Source organism: Opisthocomus hoazin, chromosome 24 (genome assembly GCF_030867145.1).
Source record: "Opisthocomus hoazin isolate bOpiHoa1 chromosome 24, bOpiHoa1.hap1, whole genome shotgun sequence".
Classification (NCBI taxonomy): domain Eukaryota; kingdom Metazoa; phylum Chordata; class Aves; order Opisthocomiformes; family Opisthocomidae; genus Opisthocomus; species Opisthocomus hoazin.
In genome coordinates this window covers 3,547,582-3,572,947 of record NC_134437.1, presented here as the reverse complement: position 1 = coordinate 3,572,947, position 25,366 = coordinate 3,547,582, and the positions used below count along the sequence as shown (strand labels likewise).

Genomic DNA, 25,366 nt, shown 5'->3' with positions numbered 1-25,366 from the left:
TTAAATGAGGAAGGCACAGCTGCCAGGAATACATATTTTAGCCTCCGGGCTGCTTTCAGCACCTTGTTTGCATTTTCAAATCCGCACACGAACAGAACCTACAGAATCTCATTTACAAGCTCAACCAGCAACCGACGGAGGCAGAGCCGCCGCCTCGCCTCCTTCGAATTACGGACCCGAGTAGGTGAGGGCAAACCGAGAGCCTCTCCCCAGCAGCAGTGAGGGCCGCGAGCCGCAGCTCCCTCGAGCCGCTCCCAGCCACCGTGGGCCACACTGTCTTCTGCCACCGGGATGTGCGCAAGTCCCAATAAAGGGGGTTGCAAATCCCGTCCAGGGAGCAGAGGACAGTCGCCACGCCGTGCATATTCATAACATCGCCGGTTAGGCGATACGCCTGCAACATCTGGTCCAAACATGGATATTCAACAGGAACGGATCCATAAACACAACGGCACAGCATCTAATCTCCATACACGGAGCCGTGCGACACTTTGGTATGTAGCTGTCACCTAATTCCTTCCGAACCAGGTGCTTTTCCCACTGCGTAGACTGCCCGCGGCAGACTTCTATGCATGAACAAGCATAAACAACAAAACAGTTCTTAACAGAAGTAGCCCTCGGATAGAAGGACGCAAAAGCTAGAGAGGCTTGCAAATCTGTTCCGCCTTCTCACAGGAACGCGACAGACCCAGAGACCTAGTGCGAAAGGGGGTGTAGGCTGACAACACCGGGACACAGCCCCTCATCGCATCGCATTGATTTATATCAAACCTCCCGCCCTCTCGGGACCCTCCCGCAGTCTCAGCACGCACTGTCGGCCCCCAACCCCCTCTCTCGCTCCGAGCCCTCCCCTCGCTCCCCGAGACACGGTCCCCTGTTAAGCGGTAACACGGCCCACACGCCACCCTTTCCCAGAAGGCAGTACAAAAGGAAAGCAAGCCAGCTTGGGATCTTTTGCCACAGCAGCTGCGTGCCATTTGGCCCTCCTTTCCAAAGTCAACCATCTGGACGCACAAACTGTCCCCAGGTTTTGGACGTGACTCTTTCTCTCTCGCAAGCCAACCTTTATTTTTGGTTTCCACCCCACCAGTGCTCTGCTAGTTGCACGGAAGGTGAATGGCTAGAGAAAATCATCCAGAAGCAACCTTCCCCTGACAAAGTGCCAAGGCCGGTGATATTCGTATCGTGACTTTTGCTGACCCAGACAGACTGGGGGAGCCGGACTGGGTGTTAGCACCAGATCTCCAGCAGCTACGTGGCGCCTGTCGACCTCGTAGGCGTTCTCTTCTTCCATCTTCCAGTTCCCACCGGGTCTGCCGTAAATAAAAGCGTGCTTTGCTGACAGTTCTGAGCCAGCGCGGTGACAGCACTGTTCCCTCTGCGGACAGGCTAACCTTCTGTGGGCAAACAAACTTACAAGCACATACCTGGGTCTTCTTCAGCATCCCATTCGATTCTTTCATGGTCTTCGTTTATTCCCTTCTCTGCAACCGAGACACTTAACTGTGTCGAGGAACTTGGTCAATAATTACAACATCTCATTAATACCAGTTACAATGCCATAAAGATACCCACATAGGCAATTACTGCTCTATCGGATTAGGTCAGAGATACTTTCCCGTCGGTCGCTTACCTCTGACACTGCAGCGACGGAGGGATAACCTATTTAAACTGCAGGTCAACGGGAGAAATAGGCTTCTAATATTAAACAACCATATCTTCGTAAAACTTTGCTTTATAACAAAATATCTTATTTAACACAATTTTTCCTATGCGTATGTATGTATATATCATACAGAAGTGTTGGCTTAAGAGTTCCACTATAAGGCAGCAAACGCCTTTCGCAGCCCAAATGCAAAATACATCTTCAGTAAAGCTCTAGCTTAAAAAAGCGACATCTTATGTCACACTGCCGCCATCTCCCCGCTCTTTTGTTTCATGGGTACCACGGCTCCGCAGCTACGTGCCACATGCTCTACGCTACCTACGGCGAGTCTTGCTCCATTTCCTATCGCTCGTCTCCCGGGGCCAGAAGACTGACGCTTTTGGCAGGCGGATGAGGCACAAATATTTACCTTGTCTCAAATCCACCCGCTTTTAATCGCTACTCCGGACACCGAACTACTCCCCTCCAAACGGTCCCCACATCCTGAACCCGAAGACTACCTGATCATATTTTATCCCCTCTCCATCCTACCCTGCCCCATGATCTCGGTACAATATGAAGAGAAATACACGACTCCAAGAATGCCAAGGCGCTCGGTGATGTGGCCGAAAGCATCATGGGAAAGAAAGTGCACGTCGGGATAAGGGAGCAGTTCCACATTAAGGTCAGCAGTTCACATGTAACTAGAGCCCTCACTGCACAGCTTCAAAAACTTCTATGCAGCTGCTTATAACCAGATACCTTGAAAAGTCTTCAGCTCGTCAGGGGGGCAGAGGAACAAGGGAGGACACGGGAAAGAGAAACGGGCTCTAAAGCAAGGAGAGTTTCATCGCACAAGAAAGGGAATCTGTCCTGCAGCAGAAATTGGGGGCGAATTTAGGCAGCAGCATGTGCTGCTTACGAGGTGCGCGGGGGGGGGAAGCCAAGATAAACAGTGAAAACCTGCTTTACAATACACGTGAGTCTAGCTGCTTTGTTACTCATCTGCTAGAAACCCATGTGAGCCAACACATTCACAGAATCACACAGAATGACAGAATGTTCGGGGTTGGAAGGGACCTCTGGGGTCCCAGGCCTAGCCCGACCCCCTGCCGAAGCAGGGTCACCCAGAGCAGGCTGCACAGGACCGCGTCCAGGCAGGTCTGGAATATCTCCAGAGAAGGAGACTCCACCACCTCCCTGGGCAGCCTGGGCCAGGGCTCCGTCACCCTCCGAGGGAAGAAGGTCTTCCTCATGTTCAGCTGGAACGTCCTCTGCTTCCGTTTGTGCCCGTCGCCCCTCGTCCCGTCGCTGGGCACCACTGAACAGAGTCTGGCCCCGTCCTCCTGACACCCACCCTGCAGATATTTATAGGCATTTCTAAGGTCCCCTCTCAGCCTTCTCTTCTCCAGGCTGAACATGCCCAGCTCCCTCAGCCTTTCCTCCTAGGACAGATGCTCCAGTCCCCTCACCATCCTCTTCCAGTTCGGACCCCAAGCAGGAACCCCACGGACAGGGGTCTCTGAGGAAACTGCAAGGTTTCATTTCTGGTGCAACAGCAACAAACACCAACTTTACTCTTCCTCTCTGCCAGGAGAGCAATTTCAGCCGTTCCACTTTCAGTACAAACCGGTATACGGTTAAGTGCATATTGGAGGATCTCTTCAGCGTCACGCGGATGCGTCGCGGCCCCTGGGGGAATCTGCTCTTCAGCCCCTTTTGGACCTGTTACTCTAGAAACCCTTCCAACGCAACGCCCACCCACCGCCTTCCCAACTGCACTTCGCAACGCACACGGCAAGGGGCCCCTCGCCTCCGGACTGCCAGGGCTACAGGTTGCAGACACTGTGTCAGATGAGTACAGAAATCAATACCTTTTTTTTTTTTTTTTCTTTTTTTTCAAAAAATCATAATAGGACAGCAGGGATATAGACCGTGCGTTTCAAAAATAAATTGTTTCTTTCTATTAGAGTGTCTGTCTGTCCCCCATTTTATGCACTCATACAAACCAAACCAGTGGAGTTAAGTGCATGCACTAAATACCTGAGCTCCGATTCAAGCAGAATACTGCTTTAGATCTTTTCAGTGAACTCGAGCACAACAAAAGGTTACGAGACGGCACCCAGCTGCAAACAAATACTTCAGCAAGCTCGAGCCGAGGTCAGATGGCACGGCCAAAGAGCGCTCTGGTGGAGCCGATAACCCAAAAATTGAGAAAAAGAAAAAAACAGGTCCAATTCTGCACCGAGCTGTCTTCTCCCTTGTGGGCCCTAGCATTCTTTAGCTTCGACGACTGACCATTCATGCCAAATCACGAGTATACCGGAGCATCGAAGAAAACATCAAGGTATTGCACACACTGAAACGCACGCACTGAAGCCAACTGCCACCTCAAGGTGACCTGCCGTGGATGGCGGGCATGATTCTCGGATCGGGGCACTCCCTCCGGGCTACGAAATTGCCTGCTACAGAAACGCAACCAAACCTCAACCAACCGACCGAAATAAAAACCTCGCAAGAACTCCTCGATGCATGTGTGCGGGTGTGTGGGGGCACGCGTGCGCACGTGCACGCACGCCTAAGGTCAAAACAGGTTATTTCATTCTGGGCTCCACATAAATTTTATCTCCATCCCGAATGCCGTAAGAATGCAGCGCTCGCGAGCTGTATTTCATCTCCTCAGGACCAAAGGGAGCTTCCTGGTCCAAGTGGAAGAGCAGCATGTTGCTTGTGGACAACTGCACTACAGTTTTTAGGTGCTTCTTCAATTCTGCCACAGTCTGATCGAGACGGATCGACATCTCTTCCACTTTATCCTGGAAGTGAACCTCCACCTTCACGCTGCTCTGTGGCCGAAGATCCACGACTGCCAAGGGCTCCAGCTTCCCGTATTTCGTGACCAGCTCATGATATCTGAAAAATTAGAAAATTCCAGAGTTGTGGTACAGTTGCTCGCACGACCAACGTACATTTCACAAGTCAGCGTCTGTTTCACATTATGACACCATCCCACTTTAGCTGCCACTCTATCCACAGACACTACACGGTTGCAAAGTATAAACAGACATCTGCACGGAGGGTACAGTGACCGGATGACAAGAGAGTAAGTGCCGATTCCAAGGGGCGCTTCCTCTAAAGCCCAGAGCTCTTTGACGAGAGCTAACACCAGAACCCAGACAGCAATGAGCTGTCCTCGTCCTCCGTGTCAGCGACTAGCTGGCATATGGCTTTCCCAAAACATCTGTCAGTTTAACCAGCACCTCGCTTGAGGCGGGAAGGATGGATGAGGCTCCCGTGAGTAAAGAACACTGCCGTGCTACCGTTCAAAACCCATCCGCACACGTCTCCCTCCATACAAGTCTCCTGCCCAGCAGCAACTAAAGGAAAACCCCAGCTTTCTTCTTTATTTGCCGCCACATCTCTCACACTTCAGGGAGCTGAACGCTCCTCACGTGAGACGACGTCCACCAGGATTCAAGTCTGACGACCTGAACAGACAGTCATTAGGAATAAACCTGGATGGTGCGAGTCCTGTTTTCTCCCTTGCCAGCACGACGCTTCACGGAACACACAGTGTGCCTCAGGCAAGGTACTGAAAAGGAGAACGTAAAACCCGGAAAGCCCATCCACACCAGTCACCTTGTCCCCCAGTCCCTGAGCTGCACCCCCGTGGCACCGACATAAACCCGAGCGAGCGTCCAGCTAGGGAGGAGGTATCTAGCTGAGGAAGGTGAAGTTCTCACCACCCTGAAACGTTCCCCTTGACTGGGCTCAAAACAGCTTCCTGAACAAAACTGAGCAGCAAGGCTCTCTACCGGGCTCCTACAATTTCAGAAACCCTAGCTGTCACTGCACGGTGATTTGGAAGAAAGAGAGCACGCTACACTTGCAAGGCTCTAAGCCTCCTGCTCCAGTGACAACACTTCACTAAAGAGTGCCAGAGCCAAGACAGGGCTCACACAGAGGACACGGCGCTCAGTCTAGATTCCCAGTATTCCTGGCTTCAAGGCCCAACTGATTTTCAGACATTCCTGCTGTTTTCCAAGAGGCCATCTGGGTCCCAAATGCTACACTCCACTGAGCACAGGATCACCAAGATCACCGAATCAAGGTGAGCTGCCGCACGGTTTGGAAGCTGACAACAAACGGGAGAGTTCCTGCCAGTCGATCCTCCACAGCTACTCTAAAACAACATGGGAATTTTTCTAGCAGAGCCACACACTCCACTGTCACTCTCCCTCGAAGCCAAGCTCTCCAGCTGTCCTTCGCAAGGCCCTTCCCGGGGAGCCATCCTCTACGACGGAAAGCCCGTCTCACCCTCCCGCTGCTTTCCGCGGGCATCGCTCCGATCGGGCAAGGCTGCGCCTCCCCTGCCTGGCTGGGAAAGAGGCGAAACGGCAACACAAAACACAATTTGACTGAATGACAAAGAGCAAGAGCTGCTGAGAAAAGGTAATGTTTCAGAGGCCCTCCACTCTGCGCCGTACAGAAAGCTCTTTTTGTTCCCGCTCCGAGTCCGAGCTGAATGCGATCGGTGCTGTGTCATGGCCCCTGTCGAGAGATGATGGGACCTGGCAGGCTGGGTGACCCCAGGGAGTCCCGCTGAAGGCAGTAACGTTCCTGGAGAACAGCAGACCCTCTGTCTGCCGGGAAATGAGGTAAGGGCCACTACACGCTAGGATTTCCCCAGTCTCACGGACAAAACGAGCCTTCACTGGGGCAGAGCGTCCAAAAGGCAGGCCGGTGCCCTGCTCTCACAGTCACCTGGGTGATAGGATCAGGCCTACCTATTTGGGAAAGCCATTAGTGCTGAGAGGAGACAATGCGCTCCCCGTGCTTAACCTAGTCAATATGTCACCGACGGGGAGGATTTCTTTGCGGCACGGTTTCTGCTGCAGACCAGCGACAAATTCTCACGTGCTGACCAGAAGCGCTGCCACGATTCACGCACTAAGGCAAACTGCAGGGAATGGGGCTGATGGGGGGAAGAGTATAAAGAGGGGGACAAATTTCAAGCAAGCTGAGAGAGAGAAGTGCCACGAGTCGGATAACATTACCCAAATGCATGCCGTAAATATGCAGACGGTCAGGCAATGCTGTCTTAAATTGTCTCATGTTGAGGAAAGGCAGAACAAGCCTCACAGCCTGCTCCTTGTATGCTAGCTGCAGCCTGCAAAGAAAGTTAGGAGTCTGAACGACTGGCTTTCCTCCAGTCAAGAAGGACGAAGGCACACTGCTCCTGTGGTTCTTTTGCACCCCGATAATAGGCACCCTGGAGACTTCTATCATCGCCCCTCGCAGCCTGGCAGACGCTGGCTGCCAGAGGAGAGGATGCTGGAGAACTGAGCCTGGTTGAAAGCGTCTCTGATACTCTGCAGACAAACAGTGGACCAGACCAGCAGCAGACTCATTAAAAACCCACAGACACAAAGACGTCACTCAAGACGACGGCCAGTATTGGACTGTACACTCGGTGCTCCTTTCTAACCCACGACATCCAGAGAGATAAATTATTCTTTCCGTTTCCCTGCCGTTCCGGTCCCTTCGAGCTGCAGCCCGCAAAGACACGCAATGCAAGCAGGGAGGTTGCTGTGAGAAAGTACGCCGTTCGCTTATCGCACGCTATACCTCGACAGTCTGGAGGGGTGCTGCTTGCACTCGTAAGGTCTCTGTGCCCAAGTGTGTCTTCTTCCTCCGCTTGAGGCAGCACTGCAATGCAGATGCCGTACCCTCAGCAACAACATGCGTGTGTCCCGATTAGATGCGGATTACAAACCACCTTTGGAGAAACCACACCAGACTTGGGAGCAAAGAAGAGTAAGCTTTAGCAACAAGCGCAGAAAAAATCCCTCTGCAAAGAATGCCACGTTTCCCTTCCTGCAAGGGCTGCTGCGTACGGGTCCAGGAACTGAAACCCGGCACTAGGGATGCTCTCAGCCATCTGCAGCCTCATTAGAAAATAGCTGGAGCAGCACACAACTCCTCCAGAAGAGAACAACCCGCTTTAGTAGCCGCACAGGTCTCTCGCAAATGCTGTGCAGATGAAGGGATTCAGACAAAGAGCCCACTGACCACGACAAGCGCAGGAACAGTGTTTAAAGGTTAAGAAAACAGAGGGGAAAGTAATTCCTCTGTATCTTACCAAAATAGCGTAAAGCTAGCTTGTTGGTCAAGATCAGGCCAGCTTCTTTGGACGGGTGGGATATTAGAAATTTCTTACATGAGCTCCCACCTGGAAATCGACCCCAGTCGCATGTGGTGGTGTGTAACTACGTGGGTGCACACAGCGTGCTCCCAAAGTCCACATCCTAACAGTAGCGTCATCACGCGTGTCTAAAGCTATACCCCACTGTCTCCTTCTGAACAATATACGGGTCCTGGACATGCAAGGCACCTGTCGCCACAATACCCAGAGATGCAAGTCCAGCAGCAAAAGATTCAGAGCCTGCCAGCTACTTCTTTACCTTCCCTCCCATGCACAAACCCTTCCTCCTGAGCTCAGGGCAGCACACTCTTTGCACCAGGGTCAAAGGGCTACTTGCACCTTAGTTCCCCTCCCACTCTGCGACTGAACACACAACTTTCAGCGCGAGGGCCTGCCTTGCCGTCTCCTGGCTGGTTTCCCAGGTCAGCCAAAGGGGAGGACTCCGCTGCAGCTGTTGGAGTCAGTTGCCCTGCTCTTCTCACCTTCTGGAGCCACACACACAGAGACTTGCAACAGTTTTCTTAGAAATAAAATGTTCTGGATAACAATCCACTTTGGGAGCACAGCACTACGAGCTCACAGTCCCTGTCTCCCCTTCCTCTTCCCTGCATCCTGCGCCTCTGCTGCTATCGCTTCCAATATTTGTTTCAATTTTTCCGCTTCAAGGGCTTCTAAAATTACAAGCCAGACCTTGTCCTCAGAATAAAGCACAAGAGGGATCGCCAGCTGTCTTGTCTCCCTGACTATGTTAGTACCTTTTGCCTCTGAACTGACCCCTGTATGCTTTTAAGGAATACTAGAATCGCTGGACCTATTAGTATTCTTACAAAACGCCCTCATTCCCCATTCCAGCCCTCCCATGCCCTTACCGTACAGGCAGGTCACATACACAGTGCTTTTCAAAAATAAGACACATTTTACCTAAGAGTTAAGCTCAGGGAAGCACCGACCTGATGCTTTTGGCACCTTTGTCATCTGTACTGGGCCATACCTCTGACTTTCTCTACCTCAGTTTGTCCCTAGCTCCGTCCATCTGCCCAGACACACACGCTCTTGTCCTACCACCTTTCTACAAAGAAAGCGCTATGACGATCCATCATCTGCAAAGCCCACGAGGGTCTTAGGGCAAAAAGTACATAAATGCAGTGGCTTGATGTTCCGTGATCCTTCCTCAGCCCATTAAGAATCAGTAAGCAGATGCCAGCCCAGAGAAGATACCGCCTGAACAGCATCTGTCAAAGTTCATTAGTTTACTAAGATTAACGGATCATCGGGCATACTTTTTTGGCAAAGAAGAACCATCATACTTGCAGTTGCGGGCCTGAAAGTGAGGGGACAGCTTCCCATCGCCAGTCACATTCCACACACCAGATGGTCAAGAGAATTAGACGCCCCGGCCTGGCACCAGAGCGCACAATCTATACTGGCTTTTGGAGACTCCCACACACAGGTGGATTACGAAGACAGCTATCAGGGAGGCCAGGAAACAATGAAGATCATGAACTGAACAGTCACGTTGTTTAATGGCACTTGACGTGGACCCTTTCAGACCACATTTGACTCAGAAGTGGTTCTACAAGTCATCAGACAGCACTCTAATATAACGACATTAACTGAAACAGATTGAGGGAGGCAAGACAGGATGGAGGCAAGGGATGTTTTTTTCACGGAACGGCTAGCTCGGATTTCCCGTGTCACATCATCTGTTCCGTCGCCTTTCCTTTTGCCTCGCCGCCCTTCTGCCCCTGCTCTCCATTCCACAACAAAGAATTCATACCTGAATGGCACTTCCTCCTCCGGGAACTCCATGTAATATCGGATGAAGAATCTCTCCGAGTCCTCTCGCTCACCATCGGCAACGATGCTTCCGTTGAGCTTGACGATAGATGGCAACCTGGTTGCAGATGCCAAGAAACACAGTCAGCAAGCAGAGACACCCCGACAGGGTGACCAACGAGAGAGACACCATCAAAAGCTACGTGCCACAACACTAACACCAGGAGAATCCTCCCAGGCAGCTTACGCCTCGGTCCCCTCAAGAGAGAGGGCAACTTCCACGCAGTTTCTCCACGCACATTCAAAACTAAGCATTAACATTTCGCCGCATACGTGCATTGCGTGCACAGGCACGTATAAGACTCAAAAAATTCTCTGAGAAGTAGGGCAGTTCGACTTCACATTTCCACTACTCCAACTTTCCTACGCCACAGAAAAAAGCTCAAATCTTTCTGAGCAGTGAATTCAGACAAAACCCCATCTCGTAACAGCTTCTTCCTCCAATTACCCGCTCCCAGCCATCCACTACCACGTAACACTTCTGCTGAGCAGAATTAACAAGCAACAGACCTGGCTATTAGCAGCTTCCTGCGCTCCTCGGTGGTGTAGGACTGCAGCAAAGGGATTCCTAGCAACTTCACTTCCTCGAGCTTTGGAAAGGAGTTTAACTTGTCAATGTCTTCCCAGCAATGTAGACCTGCTCAGAAGAACAGACTTGCTTCAACAAACATAGATAATACATGAGTATCCAAGATAATCAGACACAGCCAAAGAACAAATGCGACAGGCGAGCATCAGCTGCTGTTGCTTTGAGAAGTCGGCTTTTCCTCACGATGCGCTGCAAAAACTCTCCTTCATTTGCTTACAAGACAGAGTAGTTCAAATTCCCTCCTGCTGTTCTGTAAATCTAGCAGGATGCTCTCCACGGCTGATTAGGGAGCTTCGTTTTTTATGGACCGTTCAGTCTCTGGCCTCACTGCTGAGGACTGACTAGCATCAGTTATGACGGCTGCATCTATAAAGGTAGTACCGAAGTACATCGGGACTTCTGTCCTTCTTTGGCATCACTAAATAGCCATCAAATGGCTTTACCTCACACACATGACCAGCTTGGGTCACATGTCCGCTCACGACCCAACGGTAAAACAGTCCCAGAGGTCATCCCAGCCATTTAATGACAAAGGCTTTAACAAAATTTCAGCCCCCTCAAGACCTGACATTGAGGATAACAAGGTGAGCAGAGAGGGTAAAATAAGAAGCTGAAGATCAAGCAACAGTACAGCTCTGATTACGCGGTGAGATCAACACTACTTGTCATCGCTCCCCTTTGCCGTGACTGTGGAAACGTTTACCGTGATGCTTTTCCCGTGACTGTTGCACAAGCTTACACTGGCAACACGAGTCAGAAAAATGCTTTTTTCAAACGACATTCAACAGCTTCACCCATACAGCAGTCAAAATGAAAAAAAACAGGAAAATCATCGGTTCAAACAAAATCGGGGTCTCATTTGAACAAAGCCCGTCAGTGCAAAATCCAAGCCCGAATCACAACCACAACGCGGAAGAAGGGGCTTTTTTTCAGAGCAGAAACAAAGCTCCTGGAAGTATCGCGACACTGAATCTGAGGCGGGGAGAGAGAGAGTTTCCTTTCCCCACGGTGCTCAAAACATCTCTGCCAAGGTCACCCATGTCTAAAGCCATCCTCTGGCTATCAGCATCAGCCACGTTTACAGATAAACTGAGTAGCAGTTGGTGACAGGAGCAGAACTCTTCCACCTGATCTCTGGGACACAATGTCACCAAAGGGTGCCCGGGACCTAAGTCAGGGTGCTCTGAAAGGGCCAAAAGCTCTCCTAGCTGGGAGCAAGCTAGTGCGGAGACAAAACCACCTCTGCAGGAGCAACTGCTGTCAGCCACGGCATACGCCTCGGCAGGAAAATCTGTTCATCCCCTCGTGACCCCACTGCGCTACAACTTCACTAGACACCATTACCTTTAGTTCATCCCTGATCTCCGCTAGGCCAAAAGAGTCTGCAAAAAGAGCTGCTAGTTTGGAGTCCTCACATGACAGAATTTTGGGGTGTGGCAGCTTTCACAAAAAAAAAAAAACCACCAACAAAACAACAGTTTAACATTGGGATTTCTGTTTGACTTTCACCTCCCAAAACATCAAAATGCAATACAGAAACCGGCGTCCTTAAACACCTGGCATCAACTGCGCAGGACTACTTACCACAGGAGCACTTGCTCCTCAGTGAGACAGTGCTTTCAAATCCTGCTTAACAGGCTTTGCTTCCTCTACTTAGCTTTAAGCTTTTATTAAAGGGATTCCTGATGCTTACATTGCAGAGCATGTCAATACAGTACCTTCTACCTTTGCTAACGCTTCACTATTCCTTGCACAGCATGTGAAGCTGTAAAGAACAAAAGATGATGATGCATTAAGTACGCCTGCAGAAGAACTTCTGGCATACGTGTCATCGCACAAACGTGTCACAGCCCTCACGAGCCATCCTGCAGCTCCCCTCTCTCTGTGCACGCGTGCCCTTCCTGATATGGCAAGTATTCGTTCTCTTTCTGGAGCGCCGGCTGAAATTTCTCTGGGACTGACGTGTAAGAGCAGCCTCAAGCATAACTTGTGGTGAGCTTCTAATAACTGGGCACAGATGACAGACAGCTTTTGCTGGTGAACGCTCAGCCCTTACATGCCACATGTATGCATACGCTCACGCTACCCAAGATAAACCAGGGAATGAGAGGCAAATGGGATTCCTGCGTCCCCTCCACTGCCAGACACTTACTTCCCCTTCTGCAGCCAGGAGCACCTGAGGCAGGGACAGGAAACAGAGGGGAACTACTACCGTAAAAAACCTTTGCCAGCCCATTTTGAATAACTGCCAGTCTGACTCATCTTTCAGCTAAAGACTAACTACCAAAACCGGCAGGTAGAGCCCGCAGAGATGGGCAAGTTGATTTCTTGCCTCTTTTCCTCTCCTAATGCTACATTCTTCAGGTCAATGCACTCCAGCACGTTTGCTTGCATGGCCCTGCATTAGCACCGTTACGAAACTGCACTTCAACATGATAGGTCTGTCGGGACTACATTTATCGACAGCTTTTTGATTCTGCCGAGAAGCCAGGATAGATGGGGACAAAGGTCACGGGGCATTTTCATCTCTGCTGCAGCAACAGAACCATCCCAAAGGTTTAGGCTCTTGCTCGGCAGCTCTGCCTTTGCCTGGCCTCTCTCATGCTTTGCAAGACGCCATGTCGACTGCCGGCTACCGGCTGCTAACACAGGTCTAAGAAGCAACCAGACCAAGGCCAAAGTTTCAACGAGCACAGAGCAAGTGTGTTTTTCAGCCACTCAGGAGAGACCCTGACCAACCACTGTCAGTTATGCTGAGAACACAAAGCATACTGCTTCCAGGCTCTCACCTGACTTGTGCAAATTGATGGATCGCAGGTGGGGGAACAGCCTTGCTAGAGAATCTTCCGACTCTTCAATGGTCGTGATGTTGTTGTTAGCCAGAATAAGCGTGTCCAGTGATGGAAACATAATTCCCAATTTTCGAATTTCAGTCCAGTCTTGAAGATTATTGTCAGTTATGTGGAGCAATTTGAGAGACGGACAGCACACCGGAGAACAAGACACTGTTTCATAGTCGTTAAGGCACAGGAAGAGCTCCTCCAAGCTGCACAGGGGAAGACAGATCATGTCATCATCTCAACATACCTACAGAAGTAGCCATCACCTCGGGCACAGGGACACGCGTATGCGCTTTTAACACGACTTTCTGTAACGGGTCTCATGTGATTTGAGTCCTCGGTGTAGAGAAGACCTTTGAGCACTCCAAACGGAGTGTTTTGACTATGTCTCTGCTCCCATCCGTCAACTTCCTCCACAGATGAAAAACACCTCCAAGTGTTGCCCTAGCCTCCCTGCATTAACTGTGTAACAGATTGCTTGGGGCGGTGTTCCACTATTGTGGCCAACAAGCCACCAACCCAACTCCAGTGGTGATTGGTACCTGCTCTCAAGGCTCATCACTTAATTTAGAAAGGTGTTTTTACACAACACGGATGACCCTTTTCTCCCCACATCACTGGTTCTGCCAAAGATTCCCATTACAGCAAGTACTTAGTCCTGCTAAGTTTTCAAATGACTAAACTAGCTCCCCTAATCCGAGGAAAGCGTATGTTGGCCACGCAGGATATATTGCTGTCTTCACCTCCACTTACAAAGCTGTACAAAGAGGAATCCGTTATCAAAATGAAGCCACCGAGGACATTCAGGGAAGCAGAATGCCGCTGCCAAGGTGGACCGTGGCCAAGCCACAGAAATGCACACTTTTGCACCGAAAAGCACGATGACATATTACTTGACAAGTGGCCAGACCCTCCAACTTGCGCCCCCTTCAATAGCTATTAGTACAGGTATGCACTGCACCATTTATCCTGCACTGACTCGGAGGAAAGCCTGTCACCTCCCGCATCGTCAGGGTGATTATCCTTCTCCGGTGTTTAGATTTAGACGAGAAGCCTCGGGCTTCACAGTGCCATACAAGTTCAGCTTTTAAGACAATGTAAAGCACTCACCTAGCCAGTTCCCAAGTTGCCCCCCCCCCCAAAATTCCCTTCTTCTCTACTGGTCCCGCTTGCATCCTCACACCCCTCTCACCCCTCGCCATGTGATTTGATAAGACAGCCTTGACCTGCGTGCAGCGAGCACCCCTTTCTAAGCCCATCTCCCCATGCTTACTCTGGTAATTCCTGCAGGATTGTGTGGACTGTTTCCCAGGAAGCTTTGCTGTTGTTGAGCACAAGTTTGCGAACACCAGCGAAAGACCCAGCACACCTTCTCTCTAAAACGGACAAACTGAGAGGGTTGGAACTCAAGTTTAGAAACTCCAAGTGGGGAACGTTGGACACAATTTTACTGACCTAAGTGGGGAGGGAAAAAAAAGAGAAAGAAAGTGACGCATATCAGGCAGTAATCGGACCTTATGCAGTAATATCCCATCTCCTAAAAGGGGGCCCTTTGGAATCACCAAGTCAAAGAAATGATACGGGGGGCAGAAATAAGGCTTCTGGATAACTACCTGTAATTCATACTCCAGCTATTCGCTGATCTAGATTGACTGGTTAATTGCTCATTCACCTCAACAGTTCATTTAATTACACTCTCCGAGCAGCGCGATAAGAAAAAGCCGGTCTCCTGGGAGAGGTCATAAAATCCACCTCAACACCGAGCTTCAGCAGCAGCACGTTACAGAAGCCAGCACGCCGTACCCTTCTTTGGACAGGGAGGGGGCGGGCACGTCTGTTGAGTTTACGGCTAGTACTCTGATCACTTGCTCAGCTTTCCCCTGCTCCCCACTAGCCGGAAACCTCACCATTTTGCCCAACGTAAACAAAAGATAGAAGCTGACTGTACACCTATGATGAATTTCTGATTCGATCCCATTATTATGAAAACAGCAGCTTTCTTACAATCAATCCAAATGTTCACGTAACTCTGCTTGGGGCTACCTTCTCCATTTGTGCATACAGATGTGCACTCGAGGGCAAAGTAGCAGAGAGGAAAGGAAGAAAGGTCAAGAAAGAGATAGAAAAGCCAGCAACGATGACTGTACAGCTCTGGAGTGCGGGATACATCACGGGCTGTGTGATCGGGGTAGGTGCCGGCCTAGATATTGCCACGACACAGATAGACACGGGATATTTATATGACCAATTTGCACTCGCGTAGTAAGGATTTAGGTGAACACAACAGCCAGGCAGCATCAATTTGTAAAGAACATCTCTTCGACCGGGTACCTGATTCGGTAGGAAGTAGCAGAAGGGAATGACAGCTTCTGACGCTACCCGCGCACCAGTCCCAAGGGCAAACTGGAGTCTTACAGTGCCTGGGATACCACTGTAAGTTAAGAGTTCAATACAAAGCCAGCAGACATACCGAGGGAGCGTTCTAGCAGAATACTACTCGTTATGTTTTCAATGACCAGAATAATCACACACTATGTGTTTTCTTAATCTGTGGGGGATACTACGGTGGGAAAGGCTGCCATCACATTGCAGTACAACACTAGAGGCCAAAGCAAAGCCATCTGAAACCTGTAAGACGGAAGTTTGGTTCAAGGATAGTCAAAGAGCTAACGTTCAGGGAAAAAGACACTCATCCAGAAAACAATTATGAGTCAGAAAACATCTGGCTAGAGAGGTCCGCTCCACCAAGCGATTGGGATGGGAGGAGATGGGGCAGATCATGTCATACACAGGTCAATAACAGGACCCATTTGCTAGCAAAGGGCAATTGTCTCGCGCGGAGCTTCAATTCAACCGTTGCATACATGATGCTGGAGGTGATTAGTCTGCCTCACATCACGCTGATAAAGCCTCATCTTAAGGGATGGCATGTATTGGGCACTATGCCCTAGGAATGGAGTAGACAAACTGGAATGACATCAGAGCAACAAAAACTACACGGGAATTAGAAAAAATGGGCTATGATGAACAATTGGAAGAACTGGATTTTTTTTAGGCATCATACTAAAATAGGAAGAGGAGACACGAAAGCTCTTCTTCGTGGGTATAAAAGCCTGTCATATAAGGAACAGAGATGAATGCTCCTCCATGCCTGCTGAGAGCAGGCCAGGGAGCAATTGGCTTAAATTGCAGCACAGGAGACTTGCGTTACATAGTCTAGACTATGAGGTGATTAGCTTAGCACGGGAGCAGGCTACCCAGGGATCTGGAATCCCCATCACTGGCGGTTTTTAGGAGTCGATTACATATTTATCTGTTGCGGATGGCTATGAAAACTTATTCCTGTCTCAGAGGAAGGGGCCAAAGTACTCGGAAAGCCTTTCATATCCTGCTTTGCTGCAGCTCATGCAGAAGCTAGCAAATTGTGCCGTCTGGGGTAGCCTAAACAGAGTGAACAAACAGCAGGGTGCAGGCACGCAGCTTGCGAGTGACCAGTGTCTGTGCAGCTGTTTCAGCTGCTCACCAGACACGAGGTCAGCCCCACTGAGAGTAAGAGGCAGAGCAGGGAGTGGAGAGGCAGCACCTCATTACTGTGGGAGGGTGCCTAATGGGTCAGGAGACGCCATCCCAGTTCTTAGCAGATACGCCCTCAGTACAAAACCATCTTCCCTGGCTCTATTCTCAACAGACGAGCCTAAGTGCTCTCTGCCACCCGCTGAGCTAATACGTTTTAGGGTCACGAGAAAATAACAGGAACAGGGAAACCTATCCCGCTTCTAACTTTGCGCACCCTGTGCCAGAGCTGGGACACTTCTGCAAACACTGCAGCAGAAACACATGATAATTTCTGTGTGGCATATCCTGTTCTTTTCCACGCATTTCCAACAATAACTACTACCATAAAAGCAGAGCATGAGCCAGTGAGGAACTGTTAACAACACTTGAACAGATTGCGATTGTTTTACTCGTATTAGATTGCTTTTACCCAGCATATTTCATCCGAACACTTCAGAGGATTTTACAAGAGCATTTGGCATTAATTCACGAGGACTCAGAAATATCCTTGGAGGTGTTATTAAACCTGTGTTGAAGATACGGAAACGAATGTGGAGAGGGAATAAATACCTTGCCCAGCATCACAGAATTGGTGGCAAAGCTGGGAATCAACTCCCATTACTCAGACCTCCTCGGTTCTTCGTCTGTGAAAACTGCACTGCTCATTAACCTCTTTATATTATAAGTGACCGTTCTGGTATTTTGCATGATCAACACAAAATACATATATTTGTCACCTACAGGCCAAGATCGTAAGTCATGAGCTAAATGGAGCGAAGTGCTCAACTGGATTAAATTCATCACGTTTATTGCTCTATTGCTGTCAAAGTAAATAAGCATCAGCTTCACAGATGAGAAAGAAGCCACAAAAAATGAAAATACCTCTATTCTAAATGAGCCAAGTACTCTTACAGCCTGCAATGCGTTTGCAGTCATAGTAATAGCCATCATCGTTATTCAGAAAGATGCGCATGTAACCATTTTACCTCATGCCAGTCTTCCAGTTTATTGTCAGAAAGATCTAGCTCAGACACATGAGCACAGAAGGCGGCGATTTCATTCTCATCCCCTGCACAGGTTATGCCACAGCTGTTCAGTACTAGAACGCTTGGAAGGTTGAGGCGATCTGAAACAGGGAAAAAGAAAACATGCCCTCTGGTCAGAATTGCATTGCTTAGTCACAGAAGGTAACAACAAGCACACACAAACATGACATTCAGCAAAAGAAAAAAACCGACCAGTAATTCCACAATTTACGCATGTTTGAAGATCTCAGGATAAACCCGGATTTCATGACAAGTGACCGACGTCAATCAAGAAGCCTACTTGTGTCTAAACATGAAGTACCACTCGGTATCAGTGCTCTTTAGTTACTACAGGCATTTCTGTCCACATCGCAGCGAGGACGGGACAGTCCTTTGCAGTTTATAGCCTCTCTCATATCACTTCCTGCCAAAACTTACGCTCTTCCCCAGGCATCTGCTACTGCAGATAGGATACGGGACTATGTGGACCGTTAGCTGCAGAGAGTCACTTCTGTATCCTCTTGTACTTGGGGTTAGTAACAGCGAGGATGTATTCAAACGTTCCTTTTCTAAGCTCTCCCTTTTCAGCAGTGTAGAACATTTAGCATTCTTACGTCCTGGAAGAACTTGGGTCTCTACTCTGCCTTTTCTGTTTCTGCTCCGGTTTTGCTCTAGTTCCTTCTCACACAGGTAAACATTCCCTTGGCTGTTTCACAGACAAGGACTTGGGGCTCAGTCACAGCCTGATTTGCTAAGGCCAAAACATGACAAAGTCAAAAGCTGTGGATTTGTAACAGAAAACCAACTCCACACAAGAAATCTGCATTTAAGCAAGGTAAGCCATCAGTGTTACACTCTTTCACATACAATACGGCTCTCCCACCTCTATGGAGTACCAAAACCTGCTAAAATTTGACAACAAGCCTTTTCCTAAAAAGGTGGCCCTTTTTCTCTCTCTTTCATACTTGACAGCTGCACCACTAGAAAGGGAGGCTAGCGGCAGACAATGATCAGGAGCGATCTGAGTTTTCCAGTTTCCTGGCTCATTAGCGTTCGCCTTCTTTAAAGGAGAGTGTTATACTTTGGGAATTAGTATGAGGTACTTGTAAGTCATGTCTCAGACACACTTTAGGACAGCTCAGGTAAGCGGGTGCTCGCATACAAGAGAGAGGGAATTGACTGAATATTCCATCAGGCCAATTTTCTGTCCGTGTTAATTTTGAGTGACACGCGGTACGTTTTATCCTCAGCTGAACTCAGGCCCTTTTTTCTCCTCTGTCACAGTCAGTTACTGTAAACTTCATCCAGCTGACTTCCATGGCTATTTTCCCCTTTGGGGCCGGTTATGATACAAATTGACCTGGCGGAAATTTAGACTACATTTACAGATCAAGATCGGCAGGAGGTTACACACAGAAGAGGCCGTTTTGGTGCAATAAATGTGAATCATTGTGAATCATGACAAGGTCCTGTGCAGCCTGCTGTAGGTGACTCTGCTTTGGCAGGGGGCTTGGACTAGATGACCCACAGAGGTCCCTTCCAACCCCGAACATTCTGTGATTCTGTGAATCTCAGACTCCTCTATACAAACCGAGAACCAAATGCTAACATCAGCACGTGAAGGAAAACTACAGGGTGTCCGATGGATCCAGTTCAAAGAGCAGAAAACCATGACACGGATTCTGGAGTCTTAGGAGGCTCAGGGACATACATGAGCAGCACAGCGCTCCAGACACACATCTATCTGAAAGTCCCTCAAGGCAGTAAGGTAAGAAGCAACAGAGAGAGGGGATTTCTCCAAAAGGACAGCATAAGCACAGTCAGCGAGCACCTGATGGCTTGAGAAGAGAGACAAAGTAAAACACAAATTCGAGTCGCTTGTCACCAAAGAAGCCTAACTGGAGATTCAACGACTCATCGCTTGCCTTGAAATATGGTCTGCTCCTGTGTACACCGGACTCCTTCCGCACCTGCAGGCACCGACACAAGTTGATGGCACCGCGTGACACCACTAGCATGTGGACCAATCTCCAATTTCGAACAAGTGTTGTATCTTTGTTAAGCCATCTCTGTCAAACTACATGTTGTTGCAGCCACTAATAAAATAGCATCACCGGTCTGAGGAAAAGAAGCTCCAGGGGCTGCTGAACCCTCTAAACTCAGCACTGCGCAGGGCCTTATTTCCATCCTTCATTGACAGGATGCTGACTCTGTTACGTTGGCAGTAACAGGGGTAGGGACACTTACTTGTTTTTCACAGCAACCGATTCGGTCACTAGATCAGCTTGATGTCTTGGTTAGATTCCAGTCTCTCAGCTCTTCAGTAAGAAACACGTTATAATACATCATGATGTTTCTTCTTCTGGTCAATTCGGGGCGATTCTTCTTTCAACATAAGCAAGAACAACCGAGAAACTGATCCACCCAGAACCCCGCAGACGCTCAGAAAGACCAGAACCCTACCTTTCATAGGTGAACCCTGCGGAGTTGCTGGGACATGCACCCCCATACCAGGTCCACGACGGTACGGAAAGTTCTCAGGGCTGTATTTCTCACAAAGAACTTGCATGAAACTCCTTCCGCTGGGCTGGTCCATGCTCCCTTCTTGGACTTCTAGTTAACGCAGAAAAAACCAGAGCATATACACAGTCAGAAACTAATAATCACCTCCAGTAGTGGTGCCTGGGAACACAGGATGGTAAGTGACCAGCCGGGTCACGGGTTGTACTTCCAAACCACAGATTAGTCTACCAGGTCTTATTTCAAATTCAAGATTACAGTAAAACATCACCTGAAAAGAAAGCAAAACCAAACAGAGCGCCAAAGCTACACAAACATGCTTTCATTCGTACCATCACAGGCCAAGTACAAGACCTCCTTGCCCCACGTGCTCTTCTAGGACAGTTCCCAATATGCCTCAGGCTGCAAAGATTACCTCTGTGCCTCACAAGAGGACTGTGAGATATTCACATTCTCAGGCATGTTTCCAGGGCAGCAAGGAGGAAAAGAGCAAAGAGCTGTTTATGAGTAAGACATTGCTCAAACAGGTGTTTTCATCCCGTAACTTCCCTCTTCTCTAACTCAGGACTTGCAGTCAAGATCAGCTTTCTGGGTTTGGAAAAAAAATCGGAAAAAGACAAAGACTCCACGGTTCCGTAACTGTTTATAAAGAAACATTAAACAGAGTATGGTGGTGGGTTTTTTTTCATCAGGCCAATGCTATAAAAAGCACTGAGCTCAACACCCTCTGCTAGTAAGAATTCCATCAGCTGGTATCATGGAAATACTCGAATTTGATAGTAGGCTCACTCAGGATATCTCAGGGCTCTCATTTTCACTGACAGCAGTGGCTCATTCAAAGCAAGCTTTGGCCTCAAACAGAGCATCGTAATTTCTCCTCTGACATTTGCAAAGAACTACAGATCTTCTGTCCCGCTTGCAAACCTAGACTTCTAATTAGAACACAACTGCTGTGTCACAGAACACTCTCGAGCACATATGAGTGCATCGTTTGGCCAGTCCAAAAAGCAAGTGTTGCCAAATCAATTTTGCAGTTGCTTAATGTATCTGGAAGATAAACATGCCTTTGCTATCTATGTATGTCACAGAACAGAACAGCACAGGAAAAAGGCCTCGCCACGTGCTTTTCTGGGTAATAAGGGAGTCGAGCTTGACATATGCACAAAGAAAGCGAACCACATTGTTCCCACATTTCACACAGGTCTTGTACTCCAAAGCAGAGCCTGCTACCCATCACGGAGACTGAGGAGACGGCCACATCCGCCTGTTCCAACAACACGAGGCACAAACTTGCGGGAATCAACTACAGATTTCTTACAGCGTACAGTTAGTCATGGAGCAGTGTCTACACTAAGTATTGCATCTTTACCTTTCGAGTATACTGGCAAAACCCAGCTCACACAGACACGTACATTCTGCACATAAACCTGCCCCTCCAGGCCTCCTGGTGGAAATCCATGCTTTTGAGTTCATGTTGGGGCCACACGTATGTTGCTAACCAATGACAAATTAAAGTTTCTGTCTGCTGCCGTAAAGTTTCCTTTAGATTTATTACAGGCAAGAATAGATATAAAATCCTCAGCAAAAGGGATTTACCTAAGGTTCAGGTTCCCTTTGCTGAGAATCACCTTTTAAACGAGCTTCTTCATGAACAGACTACCCAGAACACCTCTATTACAAAGGACTTTGGTATAATATGAAGCAAGTCGGCTGAAGCCTGTTATAATTTTACTTTGTATATGAAGCTTACACGTCACAAATAGAGAGTTCAAGGATTGCCCTTACTTAAAAAAAAAAAAAACAAAACCCACAACTTTTTCAGCCCTCAACCACTTGGTTGATTCATCTCTCTAACTTCCCTTCATACCACTAGTCTACCTAGAATTGCAAAAGACCTCCTCAAATCAAAGACTGCGTTAGGAACGAGGTATTTAACGCTAAAACATCCCGCATGCTACAGGCACAACTTGCATCGACAGCCAAGGCTTTAGGCTGGAAGGTCTCATTCCAGAGTGGTTTTAGAGCTTAGTACCGCAGGACAGACAGATACTACTTTCTAAATGCACATTGAGACCTCCTGATCTGGAAATTCTGGAACTCCCCCAGGTATAAAGCTTTCTGTTGCTGTTCTGTCAAATCCATTCCTCTTTATCTGCTGAGCTAACGTCAGCTGGAAATTCTACAGGAGAAAGTCACCTTAACATCACACTAGAGGCACAATCCTGTGTTTCCAGATACAGTATGAGAGCAATCCAGAACTCAGAAAAAACCCAAATGACATTTACATTCAACAACTTTGAATCACAAACATTATCTTTCTCAAGCTTTACTTTTGCAAGCCAACGCCGTTGCCAGCTGACAAAAACGTCAGGCAGTGGGCCATCACCTTTTCCGCTTCCCTTCTCGTCACAGTTCACATTCGCTATAATCATCCGTCATGCACGTGGCTTCTCTGAATCACGACGATTGCTTGAGAGCAAGGATTAACAGCATATGCAATGAAGGCATGACACACTTCAAGTGAATGTTGTCTGTACAAGGGCAGGACAGGAAGATTTGCAAGGTGCGCACTTCTGAGTGTTTTCCTACTGATGACACAAGGAACAATTCATATCCTAAAATAACTTCGTGTTTTCTAAATAACAGCACAGATTGCAAAAGACTTGCTCGGTCTTTGAAAGATGTCAATGAATAGTCTTTGCTGTCTATATTTAAACGCTCTGCTGGAAGGCTCTGGCCCCAGTGACATACAACACGGCACGTAACTGCAAAGAAAAGCATGACCCTGACTTGAGACCCGAGGGAAACCCAGCGGGCTGCGGCAGCTGATGAGTGAAGTGCAAGGAGAACGCTAGAAACGACACAAAAAATTATTTCTATCTCGGTGCTATAAGTCTACGAGGAGAACAAGTGCCTGTTCAGGAGAATTACATCATTAATGACATCCTAATGAATTCCAGTGCCACCCAAATGCCTTCAGAGCAGGTCCCAACCAGTGACACACCAAACGCGTTGTGACATGTTTGTATATGAGAAAAACAAAGCGTAAGGAGCGGGTGCAACCCAACAAACAACTGTCTAAAGGAAGCTGCTATGTCCTTCTCCTAAGCCGCGATTCAGGGAAATTGCTTTGGAAGCGATCTTGAGAGACAGATGAGCGAACACTATCAGAGTCGACAGACTGACCCCTGAGCCACCGGGGCAAGCTGCCCGTGCACACCAAACGCTGTCGGGGGCTTCATCCAAGCCAGCACAGCTGCCTGCTCACCCGCCGCAGGACCACGCTTCTGGCAGCGGCCCACGCTGACAGCGGGGACTGCGGCGACGAGATCGGGAGCCGCACGAGCGATGCCAGGCATGCCACTTGGCACGCTCCTGGCCGCGACTCTGGCCTGATGGTACCGAACCAGCGATGCCCTCCGGGGCTGCCGGAAAAGCCACCTCGGCGGGGAGCCCGCCTGCCGGGCCCCGAACCCCCGGAGACCTCCCCCGGCCCGGCCGCCTCGACCACAAACGTTCCACTCTGGCTGGCTGCCCTCACGCGGCCCGGCCGGGCCGGACCCCGGGCCGCCCCCCGGCGCCGACAGCGGCCTCTCCGGCCCCGGCACCAGGGAGGCCGGTGACGGTCGGTGACAGCCGGGGTCCCGCCCGCCCCCCGCCGCCCCCGGCCCCGCTCACCCAGGCCCGGCGGCCGCGTCCCGCATTGACCCGGAAGCGGCTCGGCGGCGGCCAAGTATCACGTGAGCGGCCGCGATCACGTGAGGGGGCTCGGCCGGCGGAGGCGCCCCGGTTGCCATGGGGACGAGGACGCCCCCGGCGGCCTGGCCTTCCCGCAGCCCGGCATGCACCGCGCCGCGCCCTCTGATGTCACTTGGCCTCACCGGTGACGTCAGAGAGGGAGCGATGACGCATGCCCCACGAATTTCCCGCAGCCCCGGGCCCGGGCCGGCCGCCAGGCCGGCCCAGCGCCACCGCGGCGGGGGCAGAGGGGAGGCCCCTGCCGCACGGGCCACGGGACCGTTGCAAACCGTTCCCATTGCGTCATGGCAGTGGCGCCCGGCCTGCATCCCCCTGCCCGGCAGCTGCGCCCCTCGGCCGGCGGGGCCTGGCCCCGCGTTGGTGTGCCCCTTCTTCTCCTGCTCCCTCGCTCAGTGCCGGCTGGTCCCGGCCTCGGAAGCAAGGATGGTAAATGATGCAGGGAGCAAGGCCGTGGCGGACAAACCTGCCTAGCGACGAGCCTGCCCCGTTCCCCGTCTCCGTCCTGGCCGGGATTACATGGCAAGGGTCAGAAACCGCCTGAAACGCGGCCTCTCCTCCCTGCTGCAGGGAGTGACGTTTGAGGAGAGCCGCGCTAGTCACGGCCGAATAGCCGCGGTGCATCGACACACTCTCCCCAGCCTGTAACATCGTCGGGACGACTTTACCCTGTTGCGTACACACCCCTGATTTATGCACGCTCCACCGAGGCAGCAGAACACAATGGCAGCATTGTGGGTGCCAGCCAGGTGGAGGACAAGAAAGTGCATTCGGCATCAGCCAGGGGGGTGAGAGACTGGTTTAACTCCTGCTCTGCCACGCATTTCCTGCCTCCCTTTGGACCGACCCACAGATTTACAGTCAGGAAACTAAAGCAGGAGACAGACAACTCGGTGCTAGGCCAAGGAGACAGTTCTGGGATTCCCAGAGCTAAGCCGGTTTGACTAAGGATATGTCAGCAGAAAATACCCATCCCAAGAAGTAAAACGAGCCTCGGGCAGACCACTAGCAGAGTTAGAGCCATCAGCACATTACCTAAGCCCCGAATGCAACGCTAAAAGCTGCATTGGGCTTAATCAGAGGTGCCACAGACTATTACTGTCCCTAAAATTCAGCTACTTTGTCCCTCATTCCCTGCTTCTTCCTGGTGCTGGGACTTGGTTCACACACAGCAGCTTTTTAAATAACGCATCGGGGACGTATCTTCAAGACACTGGTGGGGACAGAGTGACTGACTGCCAGACCTTGCCTGTTGCACGATTATGAAAGATTCATGTTACTGCTGTACATCCTGGAGCAAATCCTACCATTGCCACTACAGGTTCAGGGTTTTCAGGTGGCACGGCCCAAATCCCATGCGCTATCTCCTTCTAAGTCTACTGTGCGTCACCCTGT

General features: G+C 49.9%; 1 protein-coding gene across 2 annotated transcripts; it reads right to left on the bottom strand.

Moving 5' to 3' along the window:
* Positions 1-1,434: 1,434 nt before the first annotated feature.
* On the bottom strand, positions 1,435-23,977 carry TBCEL (tubulin folding cofactor E like). 2 transcript variants are annotated; one of them, XM_075442662.1, is made up of 9 exons: positions 23,894-23,977; positions 20,159-20,308; positions 17,657-17,796; positions 14,389-14,570; positions 13,065-13,321; positions 10,197-10,323; positions 9,628-9,744; positions 6,703-6,815; positions 4,390-4,558 (listed from the first exon to the last, which is right to left on the bottom strand). In XM_075442662.1, exons 2-9 carry the CDS (start codon positions 20,289-20,291, stop codon positions 4,482-4,484), a joined length of 1,146 nt encoding a protein of 381 aa, XP_075298777.1. In that variant the 5' UTR covers positions 20,292-20,308; positions 23,894-23,977; the 3' UTR covers positions 4,390-4,481. The 2 variants fall into 2 exon arrangements, with proteins under 2 accessions (XP_075298776.1, XP_075298777.1); XM_075442661.1 differs by lacking the exon at positions 6,703-6,815 and having other exon boundaries at positions 1,435-4,558.
* Between the last annotated feature and the right edge of the window lie 1,389 nt (positions 23,978-25,366).

What these genes read in the sequence shown, in the direction of transcription:
- TBCEL (XM_075442661.1), bottom strand. Translation starts at nt 20,291, where the DNA reads ATGGACCAGCCCAGCGGAAGGAGTTTCATGCAAGTTCTTTGTGAGAAA. An exon ending in ATCCTGCAGGAATTACCAGA is followed by an intron (nt 13,322 to 14,388) that starts GTAAGCATGGGG and finishes TCCCCTGTGCAG; the next exon opens with CTTGGAGGAGCTCTTCCTGT. An exon ending in AGGAAGCTGCTAATAGCCAG is followed by an intron (nt 9,745 to 10,196) that starts GTCTGTTGCTTG and finishes ATCTGCAACCAG; the next exon opens with GTTGCCATCTATCGTCAAGC.